The sequence below is a fragment of the Monopterus albus genome, unplaced genomic scaffold, assembly GCF_001952655.1.
Source record: "Monopterus albus unplaced genomic scaffold, M_albus_1.0 scaffold85.1, whole genome shotgun sequence".
Lineage (NCBI taxonomy): Eukaryota > Metazoa > Chordata > Actinopteri > Synbranchiformes > Synbranchidae > Monopterus > Monopterus albus.
In genome coordinates this window covers 336,004-363,768 of record NW_018127965.1, presented here as the reverse complement: position 1 = coordinate 363,768, position 27,765 = coordinate 336,004, and the positions used below count along the sequence as shown (strand labels likewise).

General features: G+C 42.8%; 3 protein-coding genes across 5 annotated transcripts in view; 2 read left to right on the top strand and 1 right to left on the bottom strand.

Annotated features, from left to right (window-relative positions):
* The window catches only part of plekhh3 (pleckstrin homology, MyTH4 and FERM domain containing H3), a 31,564-nt gene extending 15,132 nt beyond the window's left edge, over positions 1-16,432 (top strand). Inside the window, exons 4-13 of one of the 2 annotated variants that reach the window (XM_020607436.1) lie at positions 4,261-4,443; positions 5,768-5,925; positions 8,157-8,280; positions 9,125-9,422; positions 11,218-11,425; positions 11,636-11,772; positions 12,288-12,408; positions 12,824-13,312; positions 13,457-13,648; positions 14,853-16,432. In XM_020607436.1, coding sequence (XP_020463092.1) covers positions 4,261-4,443; positions 5,768-5,925; positions 8,157-8,280; positions 9,125-9,422; positions 11,218-11,425; positions 11,636-11,772; positions 12,288-12,408; positions 12,824-13,312; positions 13,457-13,648; positions 14,853-15,017 — 2,075 coding nt within the window. In that variant the 3' untranslated portion in view covers positions 15,018-16,432. The remainder of the gene's footprint in view (positions 1-4,260; positions 4,444-5,767; positions 5,926-8,156; positions 8,281-9,124; positions 9,423-11,217; positions 11,426-11,635; positions 11,773-12,287; positions 12,409-12,823; positions 13,313-13,456; positions 13,649-14,852) is intronic. The other variant, XM_020607437.1, reaches the window with a different exon arrangement.
* A 457-nt stretch (positions 16,433-16,889) lies between these two features.
* On the bottom strand, positions 16,890-26,008 carry tubg1 (tubulin, gamma 1). 2 transcript variants are annotated; one of them, XM_020607348.1, is made up of 12 exons: positions 25,776-26,008; positions 25,254-25,366; positions 24,844-25,011; positions 24,684-24,752; positions 23,392-23,471; positions 23,167-23,293; positions 22,051-22,137; positions 20,260-20,409; positions 20,021-20,173; positions 19,735-19,896; positions 19,070-19,263; positions 16,890-17,948 (listed from the first exon to the last, which is right to left on the bottom strand). In XM_020607348.1, exons 1-12 carry the CDS (start codon positions 25,822-25,824, stop codon positions 17,903-17,905), a joined length of 1,398 nt encoding a protein of 465 aa, XP_020463004.1. In that variant the 5' UTR covers positions 25,825-26,008; the 3' UTR covers positions 16,890-17,902. The 2 variants fall into 2 exon arrangements, with proteins under 2 accessions (XP_020463004.1, XP_020463006.1); XM_020607350.1 differs by lacking the exon at positions 16,890-17,948 and having other exon boundaries at positions 17,963-19,263; positions 25,776-26,007.
* Positions 26,009-26,762: 754 nt separating this feature from the next.
* The window catches only part of retreg3 (reticulophagy regulator family member 3), a 10,417-nt gene continuing 9,414 nt past the window's right edge, over positions 26,763-27,765 (top strand). The window contains exon 1 of the mRNA XM_020607347.1: positions 26,763-27,359. Coding sequence (XP_020463003.1) covers positions 27,112-27,359 — 248 coding nt within the window. The 5' untranslated portion in view covers positions 26,763-27,111. The remainder of the gene's footprint in view (positions 27,360-27,765) is intronic.

Sequence of the window (27,765 nt, the reverse complement as noted above, 5' to 3'; positions counted from 1 at the left end):
AAGCAGCCCCAGTTTGAGTTGTCAAATTTAAACTTCCACAGCAACTGTATTGTGCAGTGGATGGCTGGAGGTGATACACCTGTGTCCAAACACAGGCAGCTTCCTCCACACTTTCCCTTCCTGCATCAGGTTCACCTCTTTCTTAAATCTGCATAAAACAAACATCACTTGGACTGTTCATTAAATGCAGAATGAATAGTCCAAAGTCAGCATAAACTGCCATGTGTGATGTTTTATGCAACATACTTGGCATTCATTTTATTTCACGCAGGCTAGTGCTTGAAATGCTATAAACGCTATAAATTGCTTTTTGAGAATAGTTCAGCTGATCATATACACTGATGTACAGAGCTCTAATTTACTTCACATTCAACATCCGCGCCTGGTTATGTACTAGCTAACTAAACTAACATTAACCTTGTTTACCAACTACAGCCAGGTCTTACTGTACCTCAATCACCCTCATCTCTCCAAAGCTCTTCTCTGTCTCGACCTTCTTTAAAGAATTTTCTTATGTCCACCTACAAGAGTCAGTAATGTTTGAGTCACAGTAAGATCATTGGCATTGTTCAAAAACTTAAATTAGTTGCCATCGCATACCGCAGTCCATTCCTTTCTTTAGTTTCAAGCGCCAATAAATGGATTGCTGCGTGCACCATGTATGACATATATGATGTGCGTACATGTGCACGGTGGTGTATACTGCGCCTTGGCTTGTATTTTTGCTTTGAAATTCTGAAGTAGAAGAGCAAATCAATTAATTTCCTGTTATCAATCTAAATTAACCCACTACCAAATATAGGAGCTTGTTAAAACTCGAATGTGTGACTTTACTGGGGCACAGCAGATCGATACTGGGCCGTGTAAAGGCATCTACGAGTACCCCATAAGGGCCTTTCCCCATGTGTTTGATATGCTTTTTTTCTCCAGCAGGACATCAGAGGCTACATGAGGTGAATATTGCCTCAGTATCAAAAATAGGCCACCAACATTACAGATATAGACTGAGGATGAATTGTAAAGCCCATGGGCTGTTGACAGAAGGAGATGTTGACATTGGTTTATTGACATACCTTTGTTGATTTACAGTTAAATAAATTGCTCCTCACATGATGCACAGCTTCTCATGCGCCTCTAAGCTGCAGCTGAATCTGTGTGGATCAGTTTGATCCAAAAAGGGAAAAAAGTTTTAGTTCTGTATGGCTTACGCACTGTAAATAAAAAGTTCAGGTCTCGTCTGTAATTAATAATATTCAAAAGGCGAATGTCTTCAGTTTTAAAGTGCTTTTCAATTTGTAAGTCCTTTGACATTCCAAAATATGATTTCATAATCAATAAGTTGACATCAGCACACCTAATAATCTTAGGTCAGCAGTTTTCATTTAAAGAGTGTTAAAATGTTGACATTTGGTCCAACAGGGGATCTCAGAATTTAGCATTGGAAATGAAATTGGGGAAAAAAAAGCTTCATTTTTAGGCATGTTATAAAATGAGTTTGGTTTTCTTTTTTGTGAAATGCCACTCGTAAAGGCTTGCAGAGCAAATGATCATATGTGAACTTGACACTAATTTTACAGTTGACTTTGAAGTGAGGTGCCTTTTAATTTCAGTGCTCATATTTCAGAATTGTTATTTTTGCATCCATGCAACAAACACTCAGTACTCAGAGTGAAGGGAGGTGTGCAGTAAAGAGTTTGAGGGGGCAGGGTGTTGTGGGGTCAGGGTTCACAAATGAAACAAATTAAGGGCGAGCCGTGGCCCCCAGGGGAGACATTAGCAGGAAGGAGAGATGGAATCCAGATGGAGGACCATGTGAGGGATATACAGCGGACCCCAGGACTATGCTGCTTCTCCTCTTTCTCTCCCCCTCCTTTTTTTGCTTTTCCTTATCACTGTGTGTAAAGCTCCCAAAAAGAGCACCATCTGTGGGTCATCCTGTGTCTGTGAGAGAGGTGTCAAGGTAGCAGACGAGCCCTTTGCGCCATGTCTATAACGCAGTCAGCTAGTCTGCCTCCCCTATCCCACATCTAGTCTGTCAGCAAGCTCAGTCCGACTTGCCTTGGGTTTTTTATCTATTTGTTTCACATTGGATTTTGATGCTACCCCCCTCTGATGTGGTATTAAATACCTCAAGGGTTTATACTTTGGACTATATTGGGTGGGTTTACGGTGGGTTCACTCACGTCATATAGAGCCAGTCTCAAACAGGAAACATAGCTTGAGTGGCTGGGCCTTCGCCCCCTCCTCTTGCTATATTTTTATTTTAGAGTAGGAGTGAGGCAATGGAAGCTTTGTGCTGCCTGGGAAAATCACTTTGAGGCAAGGTCAAAAACAGATCAGAGATCAGGAGGAAGAATGATGCAGGCAAAATACGTGCTGGTTGACAGGTACATGCAGCTTGCTAACCACAGGAGAAGTTATGATTCTGGTGTGATGTCAATGCCATTTTCACACTGTAGGAAGTTGAAGGCATGTTGCCTAATTGTTCTTTAGAAAATTACTCTGAAGTATGCATGCACACACCAACACACATATAAGGCCACCCCACATATGGAAAACTGCCATTGCATATTAATGCCCCACCTCCACAGATGGTTCCATCTAGCCTAGTACCTGCCAGCTTCTCTGTCACCCCTCTGGATGAACTCTGACCTCCTTCCAGGACTCCTCAATCCTCCTGTCTGTTTCTCTCTGGGTGGCTTTTGGACAGTGATCTGACAAGCTACTTTATTTATCTACTCTGTGATTACATATTTATTAGGAACAAATTATACACATGGCGTAGGGCCTAGAGAAGGTTCACTGATGTTTTGGGAATAGTGGATCTGGAGTACTGCAGTCTTTCCAAACCCTCCCTTTGGGAACACAACAGTCTTGTATAATGGAGCCAAGCCTGGCAAGATTCAGTAGACATGCCTACTGTATGTGCTGGCTAAAGTTATAGCCTCTTTGAAGCATGAAGGTTTATTTTCTTTGTCTGGGTCTCACTGTTCAAATACTGTTAACTCTTTTTCTATTTGCTTGTTTTTCTCACTCTGTCAACCTCTAAAGTGGTAACTATGTTGGCTGCATGCAGGCTTTAATGCCTATGCCATAAGAGGAAAAAAAAAATAGCACATAATCTGGTTGAAATCCAAAACGTTACATTTTTGTGAGCGCATGTCCTGCAAAATGGAATGGTCTAAGTTGATGTTAAAATTTAAAGTGTGGTGACTGATTCACAATGTCAACTCAAACAGTGCACGCTCCATTGCATCTAACTGGCACCCGCGAATGTTTGTGTGTTTTGTCCAGTCACGTGTATGATAACTTGGATGGTTTACAGCAACACAGTTTAGTGTTGAATACAGACCCTGTTTACAAAAGACAAGTGACAGAATGAAGCTCAGATCATCCAGACTGACAAACTAGTGCACAGTCTCCACGAGGGGATCAACCACAGAAACAGACATCACATTTAACTTAAGTCATGCTGAGATTTAAACAAACTGTTTTACCTGTGTAACTGTGAGTGATCAGCCATAGGTCTCCTTGGTGGTCCAATTTCTGCTTTTCATATTTTGGGTGGACTGTGTCCACTGGTCCCCTGTGGAGATTTACACCCTAGTCATAAAATTATCTATGGCTATAACATTCACCCTGTGACAAATGGCTGCTAATTCAGTGTTATTCTGCCACAGTGGAGAATAAAATCAGTCTAACATTTGATTGTGTGGGCATTTACAGTTGCCACTATAGGAACAGTGTTTACGTGGCTGTCAAAACAAGCCACAACTTAACTGTGCACATGCACGCATCATAGGTGTGCTCTGGTACTTCATCAAGTAGCACTACACTTCTGGCCACTAGTATCAAAAAACTGTGAAAGAATAACTTGCCCCACTGATGTATGAAGCTAATGCTGATGTATAGCACCGCAAAAAAAAAACAAAAAAAAAAACAGAGAAATGTCCATGACAGTGTCCATTGTGTGGAGCTTAAGGTGATATCTATAAATGTCACAGTCCAACACCAGAAGCACGTCAAGAAAAATCAGCAGGCTCTCAAAAAAGAGAATTGGGAGCCATCAAATGTTTGGCTTTTTAAAATTTTATTTAAAAATTACTTAAAAGAATAATTGAAAATAGTTGCTAATTAATTTTCTGTCAGTACTCTAATCAGTTAATTGAATAACCATTGCAGCTCTGCTGACATTTACAAGAGCCACTGTGTTTTTTCATTTTGACTTTGTCATGAAACATGTGTGTATCTTCTGTAAAGGATGGCTGTTGCGGGAGGTGCGAGGAAACTGGATTAAGCAGCGTCGGTACTGGTTTGTGCTGAGCCAGGACTCCCTCGACTACTATAGCGGACCGGAGAAAGGAGCCCGCAGACTGGGAACACTGGTCCTCACAAACCTCTGCTCTGTCATCTGGCCAGACAAACAGACCTACAAGGAAACAGGTGAGCCATGCATTTGGCATAAGAATACACAGACAGACTGGTTCACGCTGATGAATACTTCCCTGTAATTACTCTAGAGTCCAGTAAGGCCTGTGTTAATTCCAAATGTAGTGACCACACATTTTAAAAAATCCCTAGGAATTTGTTCTGGGTTTTTTTTATATATGCATGTGACATCTTGTGGTCCCCTTTCCTTTTCCATGGGTGCTGTAATTCAGAGCGAGTTTTGGAAGCTCCAGCTGTGTTGGGTCCAAAACATGTCGCACAGTTGGCCTAGAACTTGCCCCTGCTGATTACTCACATTTTAGTAATCAGCAGGGGCATCTCCCCTCCATTTCTGGGATGAAAGAAACAAAGGACATGAATAAAGATTAAAGTCTTCACTGTGTGGGAAGAGACACAGGATGACTTGTCCTTTTTTTAGTCCCTGTATTACTCAAACATGGCAGCCTCTACATCTGCCTGTCCATCAGTGGAGGGGATTATGTCCTGCCGACTTAACCAAAACCACTTAAAATCTCCAAACCATGGTACAAACCCAGACATAGTTTGAAATCATTCAGTATGCCAGGGGACTTTTCTGGACAGACAGCTCCTTTGGCTGTTTCACTACTCACTAGCTTCATGTTCCTCCTAAGCCACTGAAAATTAGGTTGTATGAACTATTCACTTCCTCTGTGTGTTGTTTCTGGTTTTTACCATGAAATATCAGTCCCCTTTTCAGAGTTCCATTTGTGGCATCTTTCACCCTTTACAGTAGGGTTAATGTAAGGGCACCAAATGGGTTCAAAGTAGGCAATGGCAACACCACCATGTCATCATGATCTCAGCTGTAAAACTTCTTCATTTGGGGTTTGTACTTCATCAAGAATATAAACAAAGAATGAAGCAGTGCCAAGTCACATAGAAGGAAAGACTGATAAGAGCTATGGTGGTGCAGATCAGGCCGAGCAGCCTGGGGTATGTCTAATACTAATACTTCCTTGCTTCTGCATGAGAAGCATGCCTTTTCTCACTTTCATTGCAGGTTGTATAAGAGAGACACACTGAGGGGTTTAAACATTGTGTCCGAAGTCATCTGTAGTATGACTGTTCTTGTTTGGTTTTGGCGTGGTCCGAGGTTCCTCTCGGGCTGACCTTTGGTCATCAGTGAAACTGAGAGAGGGAGTCATGCCAGCTATGTGGAGAGTCCCTTGTAGTGAACATTTCACTTGTCTCTCTTCCATTCACTGAAATGATCCTGTCAGCTTAGGTGCGTTTTAATTAAAGGTACCAGTCATATGAAATGTAACATAATTTTATGTGGTTTTTTTTTTTTTTCCAGGCTACTGGAGCATCACAGTATATGGGCGGAAGCACTGCTACAAGCTGTACACCAAGCACTTCAATGAGGCGGTGCACTGGGCGTGTGCCATCCAGAAAATCATTGATACCAAAGCCCCAGTGGAAACACCAACACAGCTCCTGATCCGAGACATTGAGGTAGGCCACACCACACATACAGTATACACACAGTTGCTGCCAAACTAGCTGTGATAAGAGCAACCAAACACAAACTGCCAACGGGCTATCCATTATTCCCCCACTGCTCCGTCACCATGGAAACCACACGGCCACATTGGGCCAGGAGTCCAAAGTTTCCTCTGCTTGCGTTTCTTTACTGAATGACCTCATCTTATTCCACCACACTGGGACAGGACATAATAGCAGACCTGGGGCAGAATGGCCATTTCAAGATAAAGGTATTTGCAGTTATTCAGTGCCCAGAAAAACTGGATTCATGGAATTTGAAGGGATGCTTTTTCCATTCCTTTCTCACATAGAGGGAGTGTGTTTATAAAGGACAGCCATATTTATAGAGCATGGGTTGCTAGAGAACACAGCGTGCTGGAATCTCATTGAGCAGACTCGTCTTGCATCAGTCTGCCCCTGGGGGGGGGGCGAGTTTTGGCAGTGGAGATGGAGGAGGGCTCAGCGTGGGGCAGCAGGGCCAGATAAGCAGTAATGTGTGCTTGGCCTCCTGTCTCCCAACAAGAGTCTGTAATCTCAAAGAAAGTGGTTAATCTGCTTGTGTCCGTCTGCCTCTGTCTGGTTCATGAGGAGGGGCCAGTCTTATATTTTGATGACCCTATCTCAGCCTTGAGCTCTCTCACACCTTTACACTGGCACTCTTTCTCAAATAGGTGAGCTATCCCCCCCTCCCCCCGCAAGCGTGAGATTAGGGCTGCTTCTGCAAAAATCAGAGAGAACAAACAGAAGAAGCTTTGTGAGAACAGAACTGCTCGGTTATCTTTAAAGCTGTTCCAGCCACAAACACACGGGAGAGAAGGGACTGCAGTTTTAGCCTTGGATCTACAGCCAGAAGTCATGTGTGAAAGAGAGAAAAATGGAGGGATCTGGAGAGCAGATTAAGTGGGTGAACTCCTCCATGTTAAATCTGCCACACATTAAAAGATGATTCTGGTTCATTAAAACTTGGGTCAGTAGTGACTGTTGTCACTTCTTGCATTGCTAGCTAGGGTAACCTGGTCAATTACAAAGAGAAAATAAAGGAAAACTGTAAAATCAAACCGTAAGCCTATTAGTGACATTTCAGGTAAACAGATTTGATTTGAACTCCATATGATTACATAATTTATCCAAGCTGTTGACTTATTTATGACCTGCTTTATCATCTGTCCGTCTGTGTTTTGCCTTTCTTTAATGGGAGGTTATGTGCCCGACTGTTTCTTGACCAGGAACAGTTGCTCAGCAACCATGTAAACACTCCAGGATGCTACTGGTCCTGATGAAGAAATGGACTGTGTGAAGGATTGTATTGTAATTTTTACAATTCAGTTTTAATTAGTGGCCCTTTGGATAGAATGAGGCTAGCTGTTTTCTTATTTCCAGTATTTGTGCTAGTGGTAAGCAAGAATAGGCAGCTGCTGGCTCTACGATTAACTTCTGTCTACCATGCAGACATAGCTTTTGGCAAGAAGGAAGACAAATAAGTGTATTTCCAAATATTTTGAGTTATTGCATGTGTCAGCGAACACCAAACATAGTAAGAGACCACCTGTGGGCCTAACCATGTGTGTACATTGTATGAATATCATCTGGGATGCTGTGGTGCTGTGTTCCACTGCACCTGGTCCTCAGAGCAGCATCTCAGTCTCACAGTTCAAAGAGACATGCCTGTCACCAGTGTGCACCAGAAACTTCAGAAGAATGTGTCAACTTTGCCCCACTAAGGAGAGGGAAAGCAGGCTTGTCTTGTAGCCAGAGAGAAAGGGTGGCTGGGAGGTTATAGAGGGCAGGAGAGAGTCAGAGCAGTGGCAGCGTTACTAATGAGCAACAGGTGCTGAAGGGCAGCAGCATGGAAGCCATCTGTACCACTGGAAGGCATCTGTCCACATAGGCAGTGAAAGACACAAACGCACGCACACTAAACTCACTGACACCCTCGTATAAAGTATAACCTATCAGTCATGCTAGTGTGGTTTGCTGGGTCATCACTTGACCTTCCTGCTGCTTTGAAAGTTGCCAGAGCTGAATTGTGACCCTTGTCGAATTGACCCCGATCACCCCTGACAGACAAACTCACACGGTCAGTAGCCCGCTCACTGACTTGTCCTCAGGTTGCCTACTGGTACATTGAAAGTTTGTCCTTTGCTGTGTCTGTTGATGTTATCGTCACAGTGTTATTTTTTTTTTCCACTTGTGTACTTCAGGAAAATAAGTTCAACCCTGAGATAGTGGAACACATCTACCAGCACAATCCCATCCTAAAGTACACCCAGGGCCCCCTGTACGCCCCTCTGCTGCCCTTCCCCTATGGCAGCCTGGAGCACACATGTAAGTAGTTAACATGTACACGCTATACATTATCATAAAAGTTATATAGTACATAGCTGCAGGTACAAATGATAATAATACAAACCTATTTCTGCAGCACTTTGAGAAAGTGCTGATTGACAAAGTCTTTCTTCAAGCCGTTATAAAATGTAAAAATGCACCATCTTTGGATACCATAGGGTATCCAACAGAAATCGACTACCCAAGCCTGTATCTATGTACAGTTAGCAACCATTTTATGCAGCTGTGGTTCAAGGGCTTTATTGCGAAGTGGAGAGAAACAGTGTAATGTCTGTTATTATGGTGCTGTTTGAATTGCTGAGAGGCAATATTAAGTACAATACAGCACAGGTCACCATAACAGAAAGCTCTCTCTCGGTTTTGCAACAAGAAAATGGAAGCACACACTAAACAAAGATTTGAGCTGACAATAAGAATAATATCACAGTAGGATAATTAGAGGAAAAAAAGGAAAGTGTCTCTAAAAACGTATGAAGTCGCTACTGGAAATAATGGTTCTAGCCTTGTGATAGACTGGCAAACTGCCCAGGGTATACACTGCCCCTCGTCCAAGAGCAGCTGGAGTTGTTCCCTCTAAAGATAATTCAGTTTAGCTAATGGATGGATGGATCATAAAGGCTCTACTAATATATGCTCCTCGCTAGTCAGTGACAAACACACTTCATTTATGTTTTCATGTTGACTGTACACAATAAACCTGTTTATATGACTAAATAGTGGCACCTGATACCCTGCAGAGGTAAATAAGAGAAAGCCAAAGAAATTCTGCTCTAGTAGAAACTAATGAAAGTATAATATAATACTGAGCATCTCCTCTCTCCAGACCACAGCGGGAAAGGGTACGGCTCAGTGCGTGAAGAGGCTGTGAAGCTCTTCAACTGTCTGCAGCAACTGGAGTCGACACGTGAGCCAATTCCAATCATCCAGGGCGTGCTACAGACCTGCCTGGACCTGAGGCCACTCCGCGATGAGGTCTACTGCCAGCTAGTGAAGCAGACAAGCTACACGCCTGACCCGTACAGTGCCGCGCACCTACGCTACTGGCAGCTCCTCACTTGTATGAGCTGCACCTTCCTGCCTGGGCCCACTGTGCTCAAGTACCTGCGATTCCACCTCAAGAGGTGAGATACATGAGAAAGATGCAGTTAAGTCTAATGTTTCAGAGTCCTGTTTAAAATCAAATAGTGACCACAGATGGAAAGATTCTCAGTTGTGATTGTATTGAAGGAGCAGCATGCAAATACAGTTTTTTTTTTCTCTTAGATTAAGAAAGTTTTCTTATTGTGGTATACTTTGTAAAATTTCAAACCAAATTTTGAATCCTTGCAAGTACACTTACATGAATTGCGAGAGAGAGAGAGAGAGAGAGAGAGAGAGAGATTTATTTTACGTTCATGGTAAAGATTTTATAAGAATCGGCGCCAAGTCAAATATGAACAGTTCTATTGACAAGGTGCCATCCCTGTCCCGTATGCATGGCTCATATGATAGCTGTTGGGAATAGGGGAGTTTGCAAGGAAGAACAGGTTGAATGATGGGAGATGAAGGCAAACTAGTAGTGTGTAATAGCAGGGAAAACCTGGGGTGTAGACAGCAGGCAAAAAGCAGGTGCCAGTATCCCTAACTACCAGTTTAGATATAGGTGCGTGATATGCCTTCATATTGTTGGTATCTTCTTTCAGACAGATCCAGTTTTTTAGGGCTGGATTTGTAGATCTAGATTAGCTCTGATAACCTAAGTCATTAGCAGTGCTGATCTCCTGCTCCAGATTTTCTAACACCCTGCCATCAAACCATTACAATTGTCTATCTATATTTCAGCCCTGGGAATCACCCTCAGGCTAATGGAACAGTTGCATGCAATGGCAATTCATAATAACTGTGTGGAACGCGCTGCCTGTGTGCTTTGATACATCTTGCTGTCGCTCTCACGCACTCTCTCACTCTGTGGATCAGTGTTTTGGCTGCAGCTGGGCAGAGCTAAGACTGGAGCTAGGCAGTCGGCCCAGAAACCCTCCTCCAGTGCCCTGAGAAACCCCCAGGGAATGTCTGCTGTCAGAGAGAATAGGCCAGAAGAAAGAAGGCAGAGGAGGAGGAAAGGCCAAGAGAGGAGGAAAGAGCAGAGAGGAGAATATAGGAAGGATCACACACTCACTAGAACATTCCTAATTATGTTTCAGCAGTTCCCTGTGGCTGTATAGTTATGAGAGCTTGAGCTGTTGAAGGGAATGAGAGGCCCTTTCTCTGTTTAGCAGAATATTTGAGCCCCTATTGTTTCTCTCTGTCCGCTATGTGTGTATTTTGAGACAAACATTGTAGCGTAATTGTTTCCTTCCTATTTTTCCATCTGTGTTTACACAGGACTGAGCTCATGATTCCATCAGGTTGCATTTCACACCTTTCACACTCCATAAAGTGTGTGAGACTTGAGCCTTCAGTTTCAATGTGTTGTCCACTGTCAAATACAGCCCTCAAAAACAACATCACACACACACACACGCACACACACGCGCACACACACTCCCACTCACCTACCACTCCTGGACACTCCATTGGGAGGAAGTGGCAGGTCGCTCTGGTTCGCAGGAGCGGAAACGCCTTTTCCTGTTTTGTGCGCAGCCCAAAGTCAAACGTGTTTTCTTTGCAGTTTTCCTTTTCTTTGAAAGATTGAGGGATATTGAGCATTTTAAGTCCCTAAAGTGAGAACATCAGTCATTCCTTGCCTCATTAACTGTTGAGCATTGGCAGCCCAAAGACAGTTTAAAAACCCAACTGAATCAAAGGGATGATGCAGAGCCCACAATTACAGTATTGAAGACAATCATTTTGTTGGCAGATATCTAGCAATTCTAAATGTGTCAACATGAGAACACACACATGCATCTTGCTTTCTCACACTCTCACTTTTTCTTGCAGGATACAGAGCCAAAGCCCTGAGTCTGAGATGGATAATTATGCGTCATTCATCAGTGAGGCTCTGGAGAAGACCAAGTGTCGGGAGTGCGTACCCTCATGGGAGGAGATCCAGATGCTGATGAGCCGACAGGAGATGCTTTGTACTGTGCACTATCCTGGCCCAGGATCCTGCCAGCTCTACATTAGTTCACACACTACTGCCAATGAGGTTTGGGTGCATTTATCTGTACTGTTTTTTGTAGTACAATTTCTTCTCACAGATTCCTGCTCAAATTTCCCTAGCCTAGTCCGGAGTATAATAACATTACTAAGTCTTAATAGATACAGAAGTTATATTTCTACCTTGTCTTTTTTTTTTCTTTTTCTTTTTCTTTAATTCTAACCATCTCTGCTCACATGTCCCTATGCCCGACTCCAGGTGGTTCAAAGGATGCAGGAGAAGCTCGGCCTGCAAGAGAGCAAAAACACATTTGCACTGTATGAGCAGAATGCACTGTGGGAGCAGCCGGTTGCAGGCAGCGCTCTGATCGCAGACATCCTGACCAGGTTTGAAAAGTAAATGTCAATCTGTAAAACAGACAGTGAGGAAGTCAGACACAGTAAAAGCAAACAGGCAGACACGCTATCAAAACACCTTGTCCAGTCTCCCAGGAATGTGAGCTATGGGTCACTTGTGGATTGTGTATTTATCTTGACTTGTCCAACTCCCATGCTGAACAGTATCCTTGAAAACTGGTGACCTTGTCTGGTCATACTGGTTAAACACAACACCCTACCAGGAAGCTGGAGTTGTGTCACTATCTCAGTCAGCCAAGCCAGGTGAAGTTGATGTCATTTGGTTATACAAGGCAATGGAATGATAAGATATCCACCCGGAATAAAAGGGATCTTTTTGTAACAGATAGGGCAAACATAAAACTCAACAAACCATTAAATTACTCAACAATACTAGACACTGGAGTGGCAATATCCTGTAACATATCAACATCTAGCCTTAAGGTTCTGTTGTGTATTTGTATATATTTTCCCTTTCCCAGATTTCTAACCCTTTCTGTTCATCTTCTGTGCAGTTTCTCCACCAAAGAGTCCGAGTCCAAAACCCAGTGGAAACTGTGTTTCAAACTCTACTGCCTGTTGGATGCTGACAGCATATCAGCCAACAGCATTGAATATCTCTTCCTCTTTGAGCAGGTAATGCAGCAGAACCCAACCCCTCTAAGGGCAGAGATCTCCTTTGAGCATGTCTTTGTTAAGAGTGATCATTCTAGTGTTGAGAACGAGATATAATATACTGTCCTGCAGTGATTCATTCCACGCATTTCACTGAGTTGTTTTTACTTAATCTTTAATGTTTTACAGGCTGCAATTATAATAAAATGTAGTGCATAAAAAGCATGACTAACAGCACTGGCTGTAGTGCAAAAGGGGCAAAAGGCAGCCGCCAGTGGTTTTATTAGAACATTTTTTTCCTGAGGACTCCCATAAAAGAGTTGTGGGACAAATTTAACGGGGTGGGTTAGAAAGGATTGATTTCAAGACGGAGGCTATTACTGACAAATTGTACCTTCTTTATATTCTGTTCTGTTTCTCCTTGTTTGTGCTGCAGTGCCATGAGATGGTGGTGCGTGGCCAGCTGCCAGCCTGTGAAGAGGACCTGCAAGCCTTAGCTGCCCTGAGGCTTCAGTGTCTGATGGGTGACTTCAGCACACACGCTCCTTGCCCGCCACTGGACGAACTTTTTCCGGGTCACATGCTAGAAGCTCGGGTCCTCATGTCCCTTTCTGCCCAGCAAGCCTTGCCTCCTTGTCAGGTGGCAGCTCAAGGCTGCCCTGCAACGCAGCGCTTCCCCACAGGCCTCCTGGCAGGGACACTATGGAGCCACACAGCCACCGCAGTGCACAAGCAAAGGGTGGAGCAGGACATGCGTTTGCGAAGCTGTTTGAAGGAGGAGGCAGCGGCTGTGATGGGCTCCATTTTGGAGCGTTGGAAAGGTCTGGCTGGCTACAGCACAATGGACAGTATGGCCGCCTACCTCACAATTGCACGCCAGTGGTCAGGCTTTGGATGCACTCTTTATGAAGTGGACTTCTATATTGTGAGTATTGTGAGCTTTAGTTTTTTGTAGGATTTAAAAAGCAGTTTTGCTCTCTCTGTGCTCAAGAGTCTTTATGATTCTAGAGGAAAATTAAGTGATATGTGTGAGTTATGCCGACATCTGCTTCCCTCTTTCTCCCCGCAGAGTTCAACAGGGAGTTTTTCCCAGAAGCTGTGGCTGGGTGTAGCTGCTACATCCGTGTCTCTGTACCGGCAGGGAGAAGCAGAGGCCCTGGAGTACTTTCCCTATGGCCAGATCTGCTCTTACGGCATATCTGACAGCAACACCTTCAAGATCACAGCTGGGGACCGAGATCTGCTATTTGAAACCACCAAGGTATAGTGGCTCACCTCCCAGTTTAGCATGCACAGACTGAGGGTTAAAGGAAATAAAATCTGTTATTAACTAGAGTACTCTCCACCACACTTACAGTCGCCTCCCCCAGTAGTCAAGATTCAGTTTGTGTACAGTACAGGGCCAAGTGACCTTATCATGATGCAGCACTGTGCAGAGTAAGTGAAAGAAGCACGCTGTCTGCTCATGCTACCCACCTCCCTCCAGCTCTCTGACCCACTTTAAAAACACTCATTAATTTGGGCTAAATAGAGAGCACACAACCTGCCCCATGCTAACCACTGAAAGCCTAACTTCCTGGCATTAAATGGCAACTGGGGTTGAGTTTTATTGCAGTGGTTAGATTAAAATATTAGGCAAAACATTTCTCAGAAACAAGGATATTCTTCCATACAGACCCTTTTTTTTTCTTGAGAGAACAAATCTTGCCTTTCACAGGGTTGATTTGCTTGCATCTTCTCACATGGAACAAAAAAGCCCTCTGTGATCTCTCATGGGGCACAAAAGTGGCTTTTATTTATTTACTGGATGCACAGGCGAATTGAAGTACAACTCAGAGGTTTCTCCGTTTATGAACTTCAGGCCTCGTTTTGCTGTGACATGAATTTTCATGGTTTTGAGATAATGGGCAGGAAAAAGAGAGTGGATTTGCAGGGGGTGATTATGGTCAGGCCTGGAGTTAGGGTGAAGGCAAGATTAGCTGCTGATTCAAGGGTTGCAGTTAAAGTTGAAGAGTAGGTGAAGACTGAAGTGCAGAAACTGTTTTAGTCAGGGCTCTCACACACCATGTTTATGGAAGCAATAAGAAGACTGGAGTAAGGGTAATGGACAAGGTGGCTTATAGTGGTCACGTCCATTATGGTTGGGATAACGGACAGACAGGTGACCAAATTAACTCCTCTGCAGTGGCCTCCCTTTATATCTTCTGCAACAGCTGCTAAACAAAATGTCAAAAGTCATGAAATATCCACACACATGCAAGCCCTCTTTTTTTCCCCTGATCGTTGGGTGTGTGTGTGTACTACAGAGTCTGCCAAGCAACATCATCCTCGACTTCTTGAGGATCAAGTTTTTCTAGCAGCTGGTTGACATCATCCTTCTCCACCCTGCTGTGACAGTGCCAGACATCCACTGAGACCGCCACCAATCTGACCTCTCTCACTCCTCTTCTCTTTCTCTGTCACAGCTGACTGAGATCATGCAGCAGATGAATGCGTATTTCAGTGCCATCCGTCACCAGCGAGGGAAAGGGGAAGATGCAAACATTACAATCGCAGAAAGCACAGAGGTGGGCTTCCACCACCTGGGCTCAACACCCACCCTCCTGGAGCTGCCGTCGCACCCCGTTTGAGAGAGACCCATACCTGGACACCCCCAGGCCCCACTATCCTCCTCCACATGAGGCCAAGCCCCAGTCTTTAGGACCTTGTGCCTTCTCCGCTTGGGAACAGCACAGCAGCCAAAACAAAGAGAAGACTGTTTTCGCTCCCTATCTGTGAAAATAAACCCTCACTGAGCTTTCCATCTGAAAGAGCTGGGCAATGGAGGGGGCGCGGAGGGGACGGGAAGGTAAGGGGTTCTGTTGTCCAAGTAAGGCCAGAAACCCACAGAAGCCAATGTGGCTGCCGATGAGGTGTCACACACTCTTCACTCCATCCTGTCACGCAGCCACCTCTATTACCCTATGTGGCAACACCCCACCCCCTCAACAATGTGAGACATTGGTTTGCTAGACCAGAGAGAGAGAGAGATGGTATCACAAGAGTTAAACTTATGGCAACAATAAGCTGTGGCACTCCCCTCATGATGGGGAAACACTACTCTCTCGTCTTTCTCTCTCTTGTATTGTGCCACATTTGTATTGCCTTTCCTAGAAGGCAGTCATCAATCTACACTGCTGGAACAGTGTGGAGAACATTCACTGACAAACACACACCCTCCCTGTCTGGCTGTGTCACACACACACAGACTCACGCTCTCACGTGCCCTTATGCTGACATGCTCATCTGAGACGGTCAGTTTTTTGCAAGGTCCTGGCCGAGTTTGCATTACCTGGAACTGTTGATGCAGCGAGTCAAGTGAGCTTGGAACTGGAAGCAGATGATGAACTCACTAGCTAAGTCACTTTGGCTACCACAGCCATATAAACTCTTATTTATGGGATTATCAGTTGCGTGTGCATGACTACAGAATGTGTGTCTGTTTGATTAAGAAACCATTTCCTGGATGACACATTTAGGATCTGGGTTAATTGTGTTTCACAGAAACCAAAGGTTTGTATGTTGTCTCCATCAAATGCTCTGATTTGTCCTTTGCTGAGCTGCTTGTCTTGGCTGTAATCCTCGACATGAAACTTGGTTAACACTGATAATTTAGCTTATATCAGTTACTATCTTTATGCAGCACTACTCTGCTGAAAATAAGAGGTGCTTCACTGTTATTTTTAGTGTCTTTTGGAAGTTGAACTTAAAGTACACCACAGTTCAGTAATATGGATCATTTAAGAAATGACACCACATTTACCACACCTGTCCTGTTATTTAAGCAGAAACCTTTCTAATCAGGCCATTGATGCTTTTGTAGTATTTATGTCAGTTTTTTTTTTTTTTTTTCATTACCTTTCCTTTATCTTAAATTCAGACCCAGGTGTGCTTTGATATTGGGTTTGCTTTAACTGATGTGAGCCATGAATGTTTCTGGTTCTGGGGCCTATTTCAAGAAGGTGGTTTAACAAACTCAGAGTTCAAACCTGAACTGGAATTTGTGCCCAGGAAACACCACAAAAATTCACAGAAAGCGCTTGAGGGTGAGGCACACTTTCCGAACTATTCTACATACAGTGGCCTTACTAATGTGCTCTGCATCCCCGATGTTATAAAGAAAACTGCCGTTTGCAACAAATCGTAACGCAACACAAAGCATCTGCTCGGATGTAAGAGCACGGCCACGATGGGTGATGTGTCTGATGTATGGGTGGATAAGATTATTGAAATGGACACGCCATTTTGGTCTCTGCATGACGGAAACGTGTGCAATCTATGAATGTACTGAAAGATTAAATGAGGTATTAAACACCTTTCACTTTAAAAAGGGGCGGAGACCCGGAGGAAACTCTGAGTTTCCCGAATAAAACCTGCTCGCCAGCAGGTTAGGTTCACAGAGTAAGTTGCCATAGTAACTGACTCCGAGTTTAGATTACCTCTCTTTGTGAAACGGGTTTAAGTTACCTCCGTTTCTGAAACCGAAAACTCCGAGTTTCGACAAAACCGCCTTCTTGAAATAGGCCCCTGGTCTTTAAAGCACGTCGGCCCTGTGTAGCTCCTTGTTTGTATTCACTGAGTTTTCTTCACTAAGTCAGGTTTGAGCACGGACCAAAGATTTTTTTTTTCTTTTTCTAAATAAGCTTTTATAACCAGAAATGAGCCCAAAGCAGACAGATTCCCCAATTTATATTTGGCAGTCTTTTCACTTTAATAATTTTTCTTTAAATTTGAATATGAGACATATGAAGAAATCGTGTTTTACATTTTACCTTATTTTATTATAGGTGGTTGTTTAGGGAACTAGAAAATAGGCTTTGTAAAGGATTTTACAGTACTGTCTGCTACACAACCCCCAGGTAATAACCAGTCTCACAACTACCGTTTTCTCACCAATCACTGTACAGTCAGTCCTGTCTCCTGCTTAAAAGCAGGTCTTTGCTTTTTCTACTGCAGCTGCAGGCAGCTCCAAGCTACATCTATATTGTGGCGTGTGAGGTGGGGGTACTGCCGATGTTGTAGCTTTGTATTAAACTTGTTTGTATGCTGCATGGTACCTTTTTATGTATGCGTGTATAGTTAATTGCACTATTGTTTGTTTTTAACTTGGAAGTGCAATAAAAAGTATAAATACCATTTGTATTTAATTTAAAAAAAAAAAAACTATTTTACTGTATTAAGTGTTTGGTACTGTTGAACAGTCTTATCTCTCCTGTCCCATGTTTGATTTTCAGAAAATGTGCTGTCTTTGAAACTGTGCAGGACTATTGCTTTCAACCAGGCACATTTTATAAAAGGCTCCCAAAGAAGCTTGGTGCCAGCAGCTGAGCTGAGCGCTACCTCCCCCAGAGCTTTTCTGGTTAAAAACAATAGCTGGTCGAGCAGGCGTTGCTAAGCGCCTTGACGTTCCCCGTGGTAATGAGCCTTAACTGAGTTAGATTAACGGCCATCAGAACACAGCAGCTCCAGGTGAAAATCATTTTGCAGGAAAGCAAAATGACCAAGTGTGCCTCCAGATTACACTGGGAAGAAATCAAAAAACACAAAATAAATGTTTATTCATCATTTACAGGTCCAAAAAGCACAGTGACATGGAACAGCATATCCATTTAGACAATAGAGAATGCCAGTGAACCAGACTTTAATTATATTTACTGTACAAAGACAGCGTTGATAAGAGACCATCCTTGTTCAGCTGTGCAAACTGTTACTTTATCGTTGGTGACAAATGCCGTTAATGCCAACGCAATTTATGACAGGTATTTTTTTAACACTATCATTTTTGGCTCAAGCCCAACTTCAACTTAACATTCTTGCTGGCCATGTACGGTGATAATGTATCAGCAGACAGATTGTACAAAGCACCATGTCAGGGCTAGAAGAACCTATATTTACCATCATGTAACACATTATTCAAGACAATGATTTTGTAGGCTGTGGACATCTCACTTTAAATTAACTGCACAAAAACTAAAGAACTGTACCAAGTATAACAATGGACCAAAACAAGGCAACAGATCTTGCACTGCTGAAAACTGCAAAAACAGGCTACGGGGGGGATTTGAATGCTAACCTAATGCAACCTTTTAATGTTTATTAAGAGGACAGTAAATTACACATGGAAAATTTGAATGTTTCCACAAACTTATTTTCCAATAAGTGAATGAGTAACATATTTACTGTAGTTTAATGGAGCAACTTGATGATCTTAACTAATTAAACTGCCTAAAACAAGTCTTACATTTCTTGTAATTAGAACCAAACTACACTGTTCTTTCCAGGCAACTTTCAAGCAATTAGAAAATAATGGACCTGTAAAATAAAGTGTTAACCACTCTTCCATTCACTTCACTGGATGTTTGAGTTAAGAATCACTTTACGTAAACGGGGTCAGATATTTTTTTTGGACTAATATGCTAGTGGGTGTTGATCTTTTCAATTCTGAGACACAAATGCACTACTACTGCATGCTATACAAGTAAAATATTTACCTGTCAATTTTGGGACATCTACTGTGTGTGTGTATATATAGGGGGGAAAAAAATTGTAGAGAGTGAAGAAGGGGCATATACTGAGTTAGAGTAAATTAGTTAAGCGTGTATTCTGAGTTTAAGTTAAGATCCAGGGCAAAAAGTGCGCTCACTGTTCTTGTGTGCCCCAGGAAATGTAGTCAGGCCGTGTGGCTGCACTGTACTCGTCTACCAGCTGCTGGACAACTTCACGAGAGTTGTCTAGCTCATCAAAGTTGTCCTTGAATATATCCTCTTTGCGGAACTGCTCCAAGAAGGCCTCGCGCTTACGAAGTTTGTCATACTGCCGGCACGTCCGCTCAAACAGCTGTGGGACAGCAACAGAAAGAGGTAACAAAACTAAAACTTATCTCCTGAAAAGGGACATTTCATGTTCTTATTCTATGTCAGAAAAAGAAACTGACTTTGCTGAAACTACCTTATAGCGCTGTAATTTCCCCTTGCTTAAATTTTAAGCCCAAATAATGAGAAAAAAAAGTTGGATTTGAAGTGACTGTTCATAAAGACAGAAATGCATTTTCCCTCAACTTCACAGCTCATGTTTTAAACCAGTAAGAAGAAACCCTCTACAGTTTTAGGAAATGTCTCGTTTGGCAGGATGGCAATCCAAAACCTAATTTTTGTGGATTCTCAAACTGCTGCTGTGGTGGCTCAACTTCAGTTTTAGGACAAGTAATGACTCACAAAGAACACAGACACTAGGCTCGGTTGAGAAAATAAACACTGAAGGAGATGTAATCAAACAGGCTGAGGTGATGTAATGAAGACGGGCACTTACAGAGGAGATGCTTGTGTGGTTGGCCATCATCAGACCGCTGACCCGGTGGGCTGAGGGCAGGTATGGGGACTTTTTGGACAAAGCCACCTGGATACTGGCAGGACCCCAGGGAATGAAACTGGCAAGTTTACGTTCCCGGATCCTTTGGAGGCTTTTATGCACCTAAAGTCAAGTTAGACAAAATAAGTCTGAATCCTCTTCAGATGTGTGAAAACATTTGGAATTCATAAGGATTTAGTGTGACACCTCTCTCTCTCTCTCTCACACACACACTGTGCAATCGTACCTGTGTCGGGTCGACCTCTCCCTGGATGATGTTGAGGATGGCAATGTAGCAGTGGCTCGGCTGTCTCTCTCTTCCCGTGGACACCATCACATTCTTGGGTTGTAGAAGCCTCCTCATCACATCCAGAACTGTGGTTTTCCTCACACTAGCAACCTGGCACAAAGTTAACATTTTTGCAAATATTTAGGGCTTTGTTTTTAAAGTTTTATCTGCTGATCTTACAAAACACGACAACTCACCGACTGGTCAGTAGTGAGAGGTGTGTATCCAGTCATGAGGAAGTGGAGGCGGGGTGTGGGGATGAGCGATGCAATCAGGCCAATAAGGTCATTGTTCATGTAGCCGGGGTAGCGCAGGGTGGTTGTGCTTGCAGACATGATATTGGACACCTGTGTGTGTATGTGTGTGTGAAGGGTCAGTTAGACAGAGAGCTTCACAATAACTACAATCTGTAAGAACTTACAAATTAGAGGCTAGAAGATGTATTGAAATAATTTAATTCAAATGTTTGTTTTTGCATGATGTGTAAACTGTCTACATCATGAAAACTATTATTACAACATGACCAGAAAGGTAACTTTTAATTTTAGTTGCTAACATAAGCGGTGTTGAGTCACAACAGTCCTGTAAACACCTGCGAACAGTTAAAGCTACCCTTCCTTATTTCTATTCAGCTGCTAAAGGTTCTAGTGAGACTCAAAACAAACTGATATCATAAACCCCTCCTAGCTGCTCTTTGTCCCTCCCATCACATCCTGTTTCCTAGCAATGACAAACTACTGTATGATGCCTGGTTGCAACAAACTGTACAAACCAAGTTTGAGTCCTTTGGCTGTTTTTAACACTATCTTAAAAAAAATCAATCTGATGTTGATCCTGGATTTTGTTTCTCTCTGTGCAAAATAATACGACCTCTTCCAGCTGTCAGCCACTATTTAGAAGCTTTAGCTGCTGAGAGCTTCTCCATTACTGGCTGTTGGAAAGGACTACTTGTGGTTACAAAAGCACTTCTTATAACCTTTGCTATGTGGGACTAATTTATGGACCTGATTTTGACAACGCAGGGTAGAGAGACGAGAGACTGGAATGCAAGAGAAGAGCAGTAAATGACAGACTCTGATACAGGGGGTTAGTATAGCTGACCCCTTTTCACCTGATTCTATAGACATTGTGTAAAATCTTTGTTAAAGCACCTTTAAACCACATGTGTGACTCCAGGCTGCTGCTGATACCAGATGCCTAGCTCTGGCCATCTCCAAGGGAATTGAACAATTGCATCTATGACTGTGAATGAAACTGATCAGAGCTTCAGTCTGTGTTTGTTGATGAAATATTTTCTTGTTATGAAGAGTGGAGCAACAGGATTCTACTGAAAAGTGTGCACACTGAACTTTGTTCGTTCTGCCCCTGTTGGGTTGCTAATGCTAGCCAGCCAGCTGTCTGTCTTTGGACATCAGGCTTATGTCTTGTCAAGAAGCTTGAAGGTGCAGAGTTTTCTGCTCTGTGTGCCGATAGTGATTATTTAACTGCATGTCCCTGCTCTACCTACTCAATGCATTTTGCTCAGCTGTGTTCAGCATGAAATCCTTAAAAAAAAAAAAAGTTATAATCATCTTAATCTTTCTGACAAAACAAAAATGATCTAGTTTTTATTTGCAGGTCATATCACCCAGTCCTAAAAGGAGTGTAACCTAAATTCAGAATGTGTGTGTGTGTGTGTGTGTGTGTGTGTGTGTGTGTGTGTGTGTGTGTGTGTGACTCCTGTCAAGCAAGTTGACATACCATATGGAAAGTGTAGTCACGTGCAGCTCTTTTCTCAGAAAGCTGAAAATCAGTCTGCAACTGACTTGCCAAACTAGTTTGTGAATCGTGTGTTTTTTGTACTGAGCAGCGTGTCTAGTCTGTCCACATTTGTCTTGATTAGAACACAGGTAGGCTGCAAAGTAGAACTAATACTAAGACCTGCTGGCTGACAAGCTGAGAAAACATCTGGAGGAGGTAGTCGCAACAGTGAGTAATGTCTCACTCACCAGCTGGTTAATCTGGGAGAACGAGGGGTTCGGGATATGCAGCCTGTCTGTAGCAATGCGATTTAGAGCCGTGTTATCCAACACCACCTGTAACACACACACACACACACACACACACAGTGCAATTATGAGACAAATGAAAAGAAAATTGGGGGAGAGACTCCCTCCAGCAAAACAACATGGTGAAAGTTAATATACTGCCACAAATTTAAAGAAAGAGTGAGAGTATTGGAGTAATGATGCAGTCAAGGAACCTCTTAGGAAGAGGTGTGCTGTTGTTAGCTGAACATAAAAGATACTGTAGAGTCACAACAGGGGGGCCGATTCTTAGGCAGATTCTATTAGCTCTACAGCTAATTCAATCAACATAAAGGCATTATGCAAGACCCTGGAAGAAGTAGGTTATTATAGAGGAAACACCATCAGACTAGTGTCTCACACTAATACAGTTCACCAATTTAAGATTGAGATTTAATAAGTTCGATTAGTAATGCCTCGGTGCTGGTGCTGCAGTTTGTTCCTTTATTAGATGGCTACACAAACACAGCAGCAGTGTAAAAAGGATCTTCTGAACAAAGGAACTGGTAAAAGTAAAAACATTACAGACTACATCTGTCAGACAGTTTCACAAATTAAACCTGTGCATTTGAAACTGACTGAAGGTCTTTATCAATCACAGTATCATTAGCATAACTTTTAAAGCACGTGACAACAGTGTAGTCAATTTACCAAACCACAAATTTAGTTAAAGCACCGATCTCTTTTCATATTCGTGATTTTATTTGGTGGAGTGAAACTTAATCAGAAGTGTTTCATATGTCTTTGATTGCTAAACACAATTTGACAAGGACTTGCTGTGTTTTGACACCCGTCATATTATACCAGAACATGAAGCCAAATATATTTAACACTGACATCACATCCTACTTTTACTGGTACTAGGAAATTAAGAAAATTATTTTTGCTTCCTGTCTCAGATCATTGAGAGTGGAACTGTTTAGCTACTATGTATTTTAACTTTGGTTTGTTCAAGTGGCGGGATAACAAGCTAGCCAGGGCTTGTTTACTGGAACAATGTTGTTACATCAACATCTGTTCACAAGTGCTGCTGCTCACCACACAGTCTGCGTTCTGGGTGAGTCTCTTCAGTGTGAGCAGAGAGTTGTACGGCTGAACGACCACATCACTCATCTCATCCTGGTTTGGGAAAACAGAGTAAGTCTGCACCAGCTTCTTTGGATACCTGCATCAGGCCAGATCCCAAGAAAAAAGTAAGTCATGATTCAAGCTAAAAAAAAAAAAAAAAAAAAAGGTTTCTAAATTTCATGTGTCTTTGTGGACCTGTCATTGAGTTTCTCCAGTAGGTAGGATCCCAGCCCTGAGCCTGTCCCCCCAGCGATGGAATGACACAGAACAAATCCCTACAAAAACAAAAGGTTACTCATTACATAGTTCATATTTCCAGCTACAGAGTGTGCCATGTGTGTAAAGCTTACAGTAAACTCTACGGATGCAGAAAGCTCAGTGTGTGTGTGTGTGCGTGTGTGTGTGGGTGGGTGAGCAAATGCCTCTCTTCCCGTAGCAGTTATACAAAATGGGAGTGTGGCCCCACCTTGCAAATGGGCTACCTCACCCCCCAAGACAGCCCTGTAATACCTGCCTTCTACACTTGCCTGGTTATTATCACCAGACATTCTACACACCACACCCTGCCAACACACACGCTCACAGCAGCACAGCCCACCTTCCTATCCAATGCACACATAAGTCCACACACTAAATAATAATGTGGGGTTATAATATGAATGAGTTACAGAAATTGCAGTCCTCAGAGTAGAAATATGAGTGTTACTGTATTTTATGAGAGTCTGGCAAAATGTTCTCACACATACAGAAAAGAAGAAAAGAATAACAGTGAGGTACGGCTTGGGCTTTTCTGGTTTTAACATGACAGGCACTGGCACCATTTAAACACACTGTTTCTATCAATTCATTCATGCATTTTACCACAACTAAAACACAAGAATTTGCCTAAAAGAACAAAGAGAAGTCATATTTGAGTACAATCAAGTATTACACTGTCCAGACACAGCAAGATTACTGAACAGGCCTATCAGACACATCCCCTGGGCTGAATGGGTTGGGAGACTGCCTGAACTTCACCTGCAATATGTTACTAGAAGAGATGCAAAACAACCAAAGCATTATGAAATGACAACGAGATACAAAATGCCTACAAAGAGATAATACATGATCACGCGCACTAACTACAAATGACACACCTGCACTTTGTGTCTCTTTCAGTCTGGGTGTAAGTAGGAGGGGAACAGACATGTACAGACATGTCTGTTCCCATGAGCCTATTATCTCATAATGTATTCAGGATTCAGACAGATCGGTATTTTCAATCTGAAATACGTTTATCAAAATAATGACATTTTCATGGAGTTTCAGCCTTCAACTGCAAGTTGTTCTTGGGTGGGATAAGAGGCTCAGTTGATTAACCTATGTAATATTTCTACACACAGCAATATCACTTTACTTTTAAGTCAGTTTTTAAAATTCCACACTGCCTTAGCCTTGATCACTCCCCTCCCCTGGGACAGTCAGTATGTGGTGAATGATAAACTTGCCTCCAAACTGTCACTGCCATCTGCCTCCCGGTCAATAATGTCAAAGATGTCTTCTTGGATTTTTTTGCCCTGGGGGAAAACGTTTTATATGTATCAAGTTTTATCTCTTTATGTTTAAAGGAATGACACAGGGTTGCTATATATATTTTCCAGTTATCACCTGTGAATATCCACTCGCCCAGTTGTTTCCAGCACCTCCACCATGCTCAGACAGGTAGATGTTCTCTGGGTTGTACAGGTTTGCATATGGGGAGTTAAGGATGGAGTGGATCACCCTCGGCTCCAGGTCCAGAAGGACTGCACGGGGGATGTAGTGCTCATCATCAGCCTGTGAAGTTTTAGCAACAACCAGGGGTTATAGCTGGTGAAATGGCACAGCCTGTAGGCTCATGCGCCCTTGCAAGTCTAGGCTCGGTCAGGTTACACTACAATCACTCCATCTACTGGTAAACACTGTAGCTGCACCTCAGCTACACACATGCATCATTGGTGTGTGCAGAAAGATCTGCTTTTTCTAACTCACGACATGAAATCTATGGAAGTGAAGCTTCAAATGTTTGCGCCGGTTACCTGATAGAAGAACACATCCTTCCTGTCGGTCCCTTCAGTCGCAAACTCCTCAACAATCCCCTCTGGACTGATGCCATGTTCTGCACACAGCTGCTTCCAAAACTCAAAACCGACTGCAAAACAGAGAGAGGAGCAGGTTGGCACAACGTTAACGTAACCTTCATTACTCGTATGTAATCTTGCTGGAAGTTTAGACAATCAGTAAACACATCAATTAACCTTAACTTAGCCTTACGTGCATCGTTATTTGACTGACACTGCACCAGCTAGCTAACGTTAACGTGTACTTGTATTATATTTGCTAGAGACCCATTCGGCCGCAAATCAGCTAGCTTACACTGGCTGTGTGGGTGTTTATAACGTAATGTTATTTTAGTTATAGACTAGGTACTAGCACCTAGCTAACGTCGTTGCACAGCAGTAAAGCCTGGCAGATTAGCTAATTAACATTAACGCTGAGTTAAATGTAGGACAATGACAAGAAGGATGCCAAGCACAACATCAACTCCATCTTTCACACACTTTGATTTCCACATTGTCCCAGCTGAAGCGTTATGATTTCCCGCGGCATATTCCGTCTTCTGGAATTCCTTTTTTGGCTAGCCTGCTAGCCACTTGCTAGCTAAATAATAGAAGAAGAAAAACCAAGCTCCTGCTCAATCCGTTACAGGTAGTAGCAGCAAAGAGAAGCCCGCTCCTTCCCGCTTGGTGATACTCTAAACAGACATCTTCTTCTATTTAACAGCATATTGCACATTAAATATGCATACCGCCACCTGCTGTGTCGGAGTGTGTACTATCACAAACCAGTCTAATCGGAACATACAGTATAGTACAGAGGTCTTTAACAAAATGTAACGATACGTAACTGTTAACATCTGCATAACATGGGAGCTTTTTATGTTTTGAATTTACTACTTAATTTATAACTTTCAGTTTTGATGCATTCACCGGAAGTAGTAGTATGATCTCATTTCTACCGTGACATTGTGAAGTTTGAAATTATTATTATTACCGTTATTATTACATTTTGACAGTGATACTAGAGATACAGTGATTGTCAGTAAGGTGGAGGGAGAGAAGTAGGTGTATGATATGTAACAATATGGATTATATGGATATTGCACTTATATAATATGCCTTTTTTAGGACTAGGTCATTTGGGCGCATTTTAAGTTTTAGTACTCTAATGTGTCTGCCTTAGCATCCATCCATCCATTTTCCTCCGCTTATCCGGGACCGGGTCGCGGGGGCAGCAGTCTAAGCAAAGATGACCAGACTTCCCTCTCTCCAGACACTTCCTCCAGCTCCTCCGGGGGAATGCCAAGACGTATAATGCTATACAAAATCATGAATGATATACAATAAAAATAATGAAAATTTGCACATGAATATTTCAACTAAAAAATAGACTGTCAGTCCATTAACAACTACAGTCCGTTAGCTTGTCCAAGGTAAACAATTATAATTATTCCTATTGCACCTGAACACAGCATGACACAAGGGTCCGTGCGCATTCTGATTGGGCCGCTGAGGTCTCAGAAAAACAGGTTGCGCCATATTGTCGGTTTCCGAGAGCGTTAATGTTACGTCCCTGTGAAGATGACAGAATAGTAGGTGTCATCTTAGTTGGAAACATTTCTGCCATGGCTTTGATAACATGCTTGCTTGTTATGTTTATTACTAGACGCTAACACGGTGATTCATTTGTCGTTCCTACGGCCTACAACCGTTCGCATCGATACGTTAGCCGATGTTGTGAGTGGAGCGGCGGTGCCCCTCATCACGCGCTTAACCTGTTTCTGCTCAGGTCTTAAACGTATTTTAAAAGCTAACTTTATCAACCCTATACGCTAAGATGGCGTTCACCGGGGCAACGGAAGACTCATCTACGGAGGATTGCACCTCTAAACAGGGGTCTAGTGTCTGCCTCCGAAGTCGACCATACTCCAGCGAGAGGGACTCTCAGGTACGGGATGTCAAAGCGGCTCTTCAGTCCAGACTGGGGCCCTACGAGCCCGTCCTGACCTATCTACAGTCCGTCTTGTTGTGGGAGAGACCCTTTCAGTGTGTGCTTCTCTACACTGCGGTCAACGTTGTGTTCTGGTGAGTCCCAGATAATGTTGTTTAGGCTTTTGTTAGATATTTTTAGTCAGATAGATATTGGATAGATACTTTATGTATTAGAAATGTTTGTGGAGAGAGGATGTCTGGTTAGACTGTTAAATGCTTAGGCTTGCATGTGAGTTTCTGCAGAGTACATCTGGTCAAGGACAACTAGAGAGAAGAGTTGATGACTGTCAGCAGACAGGGTGTTTAATATTATTATTATTATGTGTAGAACTGTAGAGTTAGCCATAATGTTCCTATGTTCAGTCACGACATGTATTAGAGGTCGTGAGAATGTTTTTAGCTACACACCACTTAACCAACAGACATACACATTCACATTTGCTTCATGCTTTGACTACTGCTATGGCCAGCTGCAAAGCTGGTGAGAGAGAGACGTCTC

Bases quoted from the DNA above. Each gene is read 5' to 3' on its own strand.
- tubg1 (XM_020607348.1), bottom strand. From the start codon at position 25,824: ATGCCGCGGGAAATCATAACGCTTCAGCTGGGACAATGTGGAAATCAA. The intron at 23,294-23,391 runs GTCCACAAAGAC...GGCCTGATGCAG, and splicing joins CTGGAGAAACTCAATGACAG to GTATCCAAAGAAGCTGGTGC. The intron at 19,897-20,020 runs GTACGATTGCAC...ACTTGACTTTAG, and splicing joins GAGAGGTCGACCCGACACAG to GTGCATAAAAGCCTCCAAAG.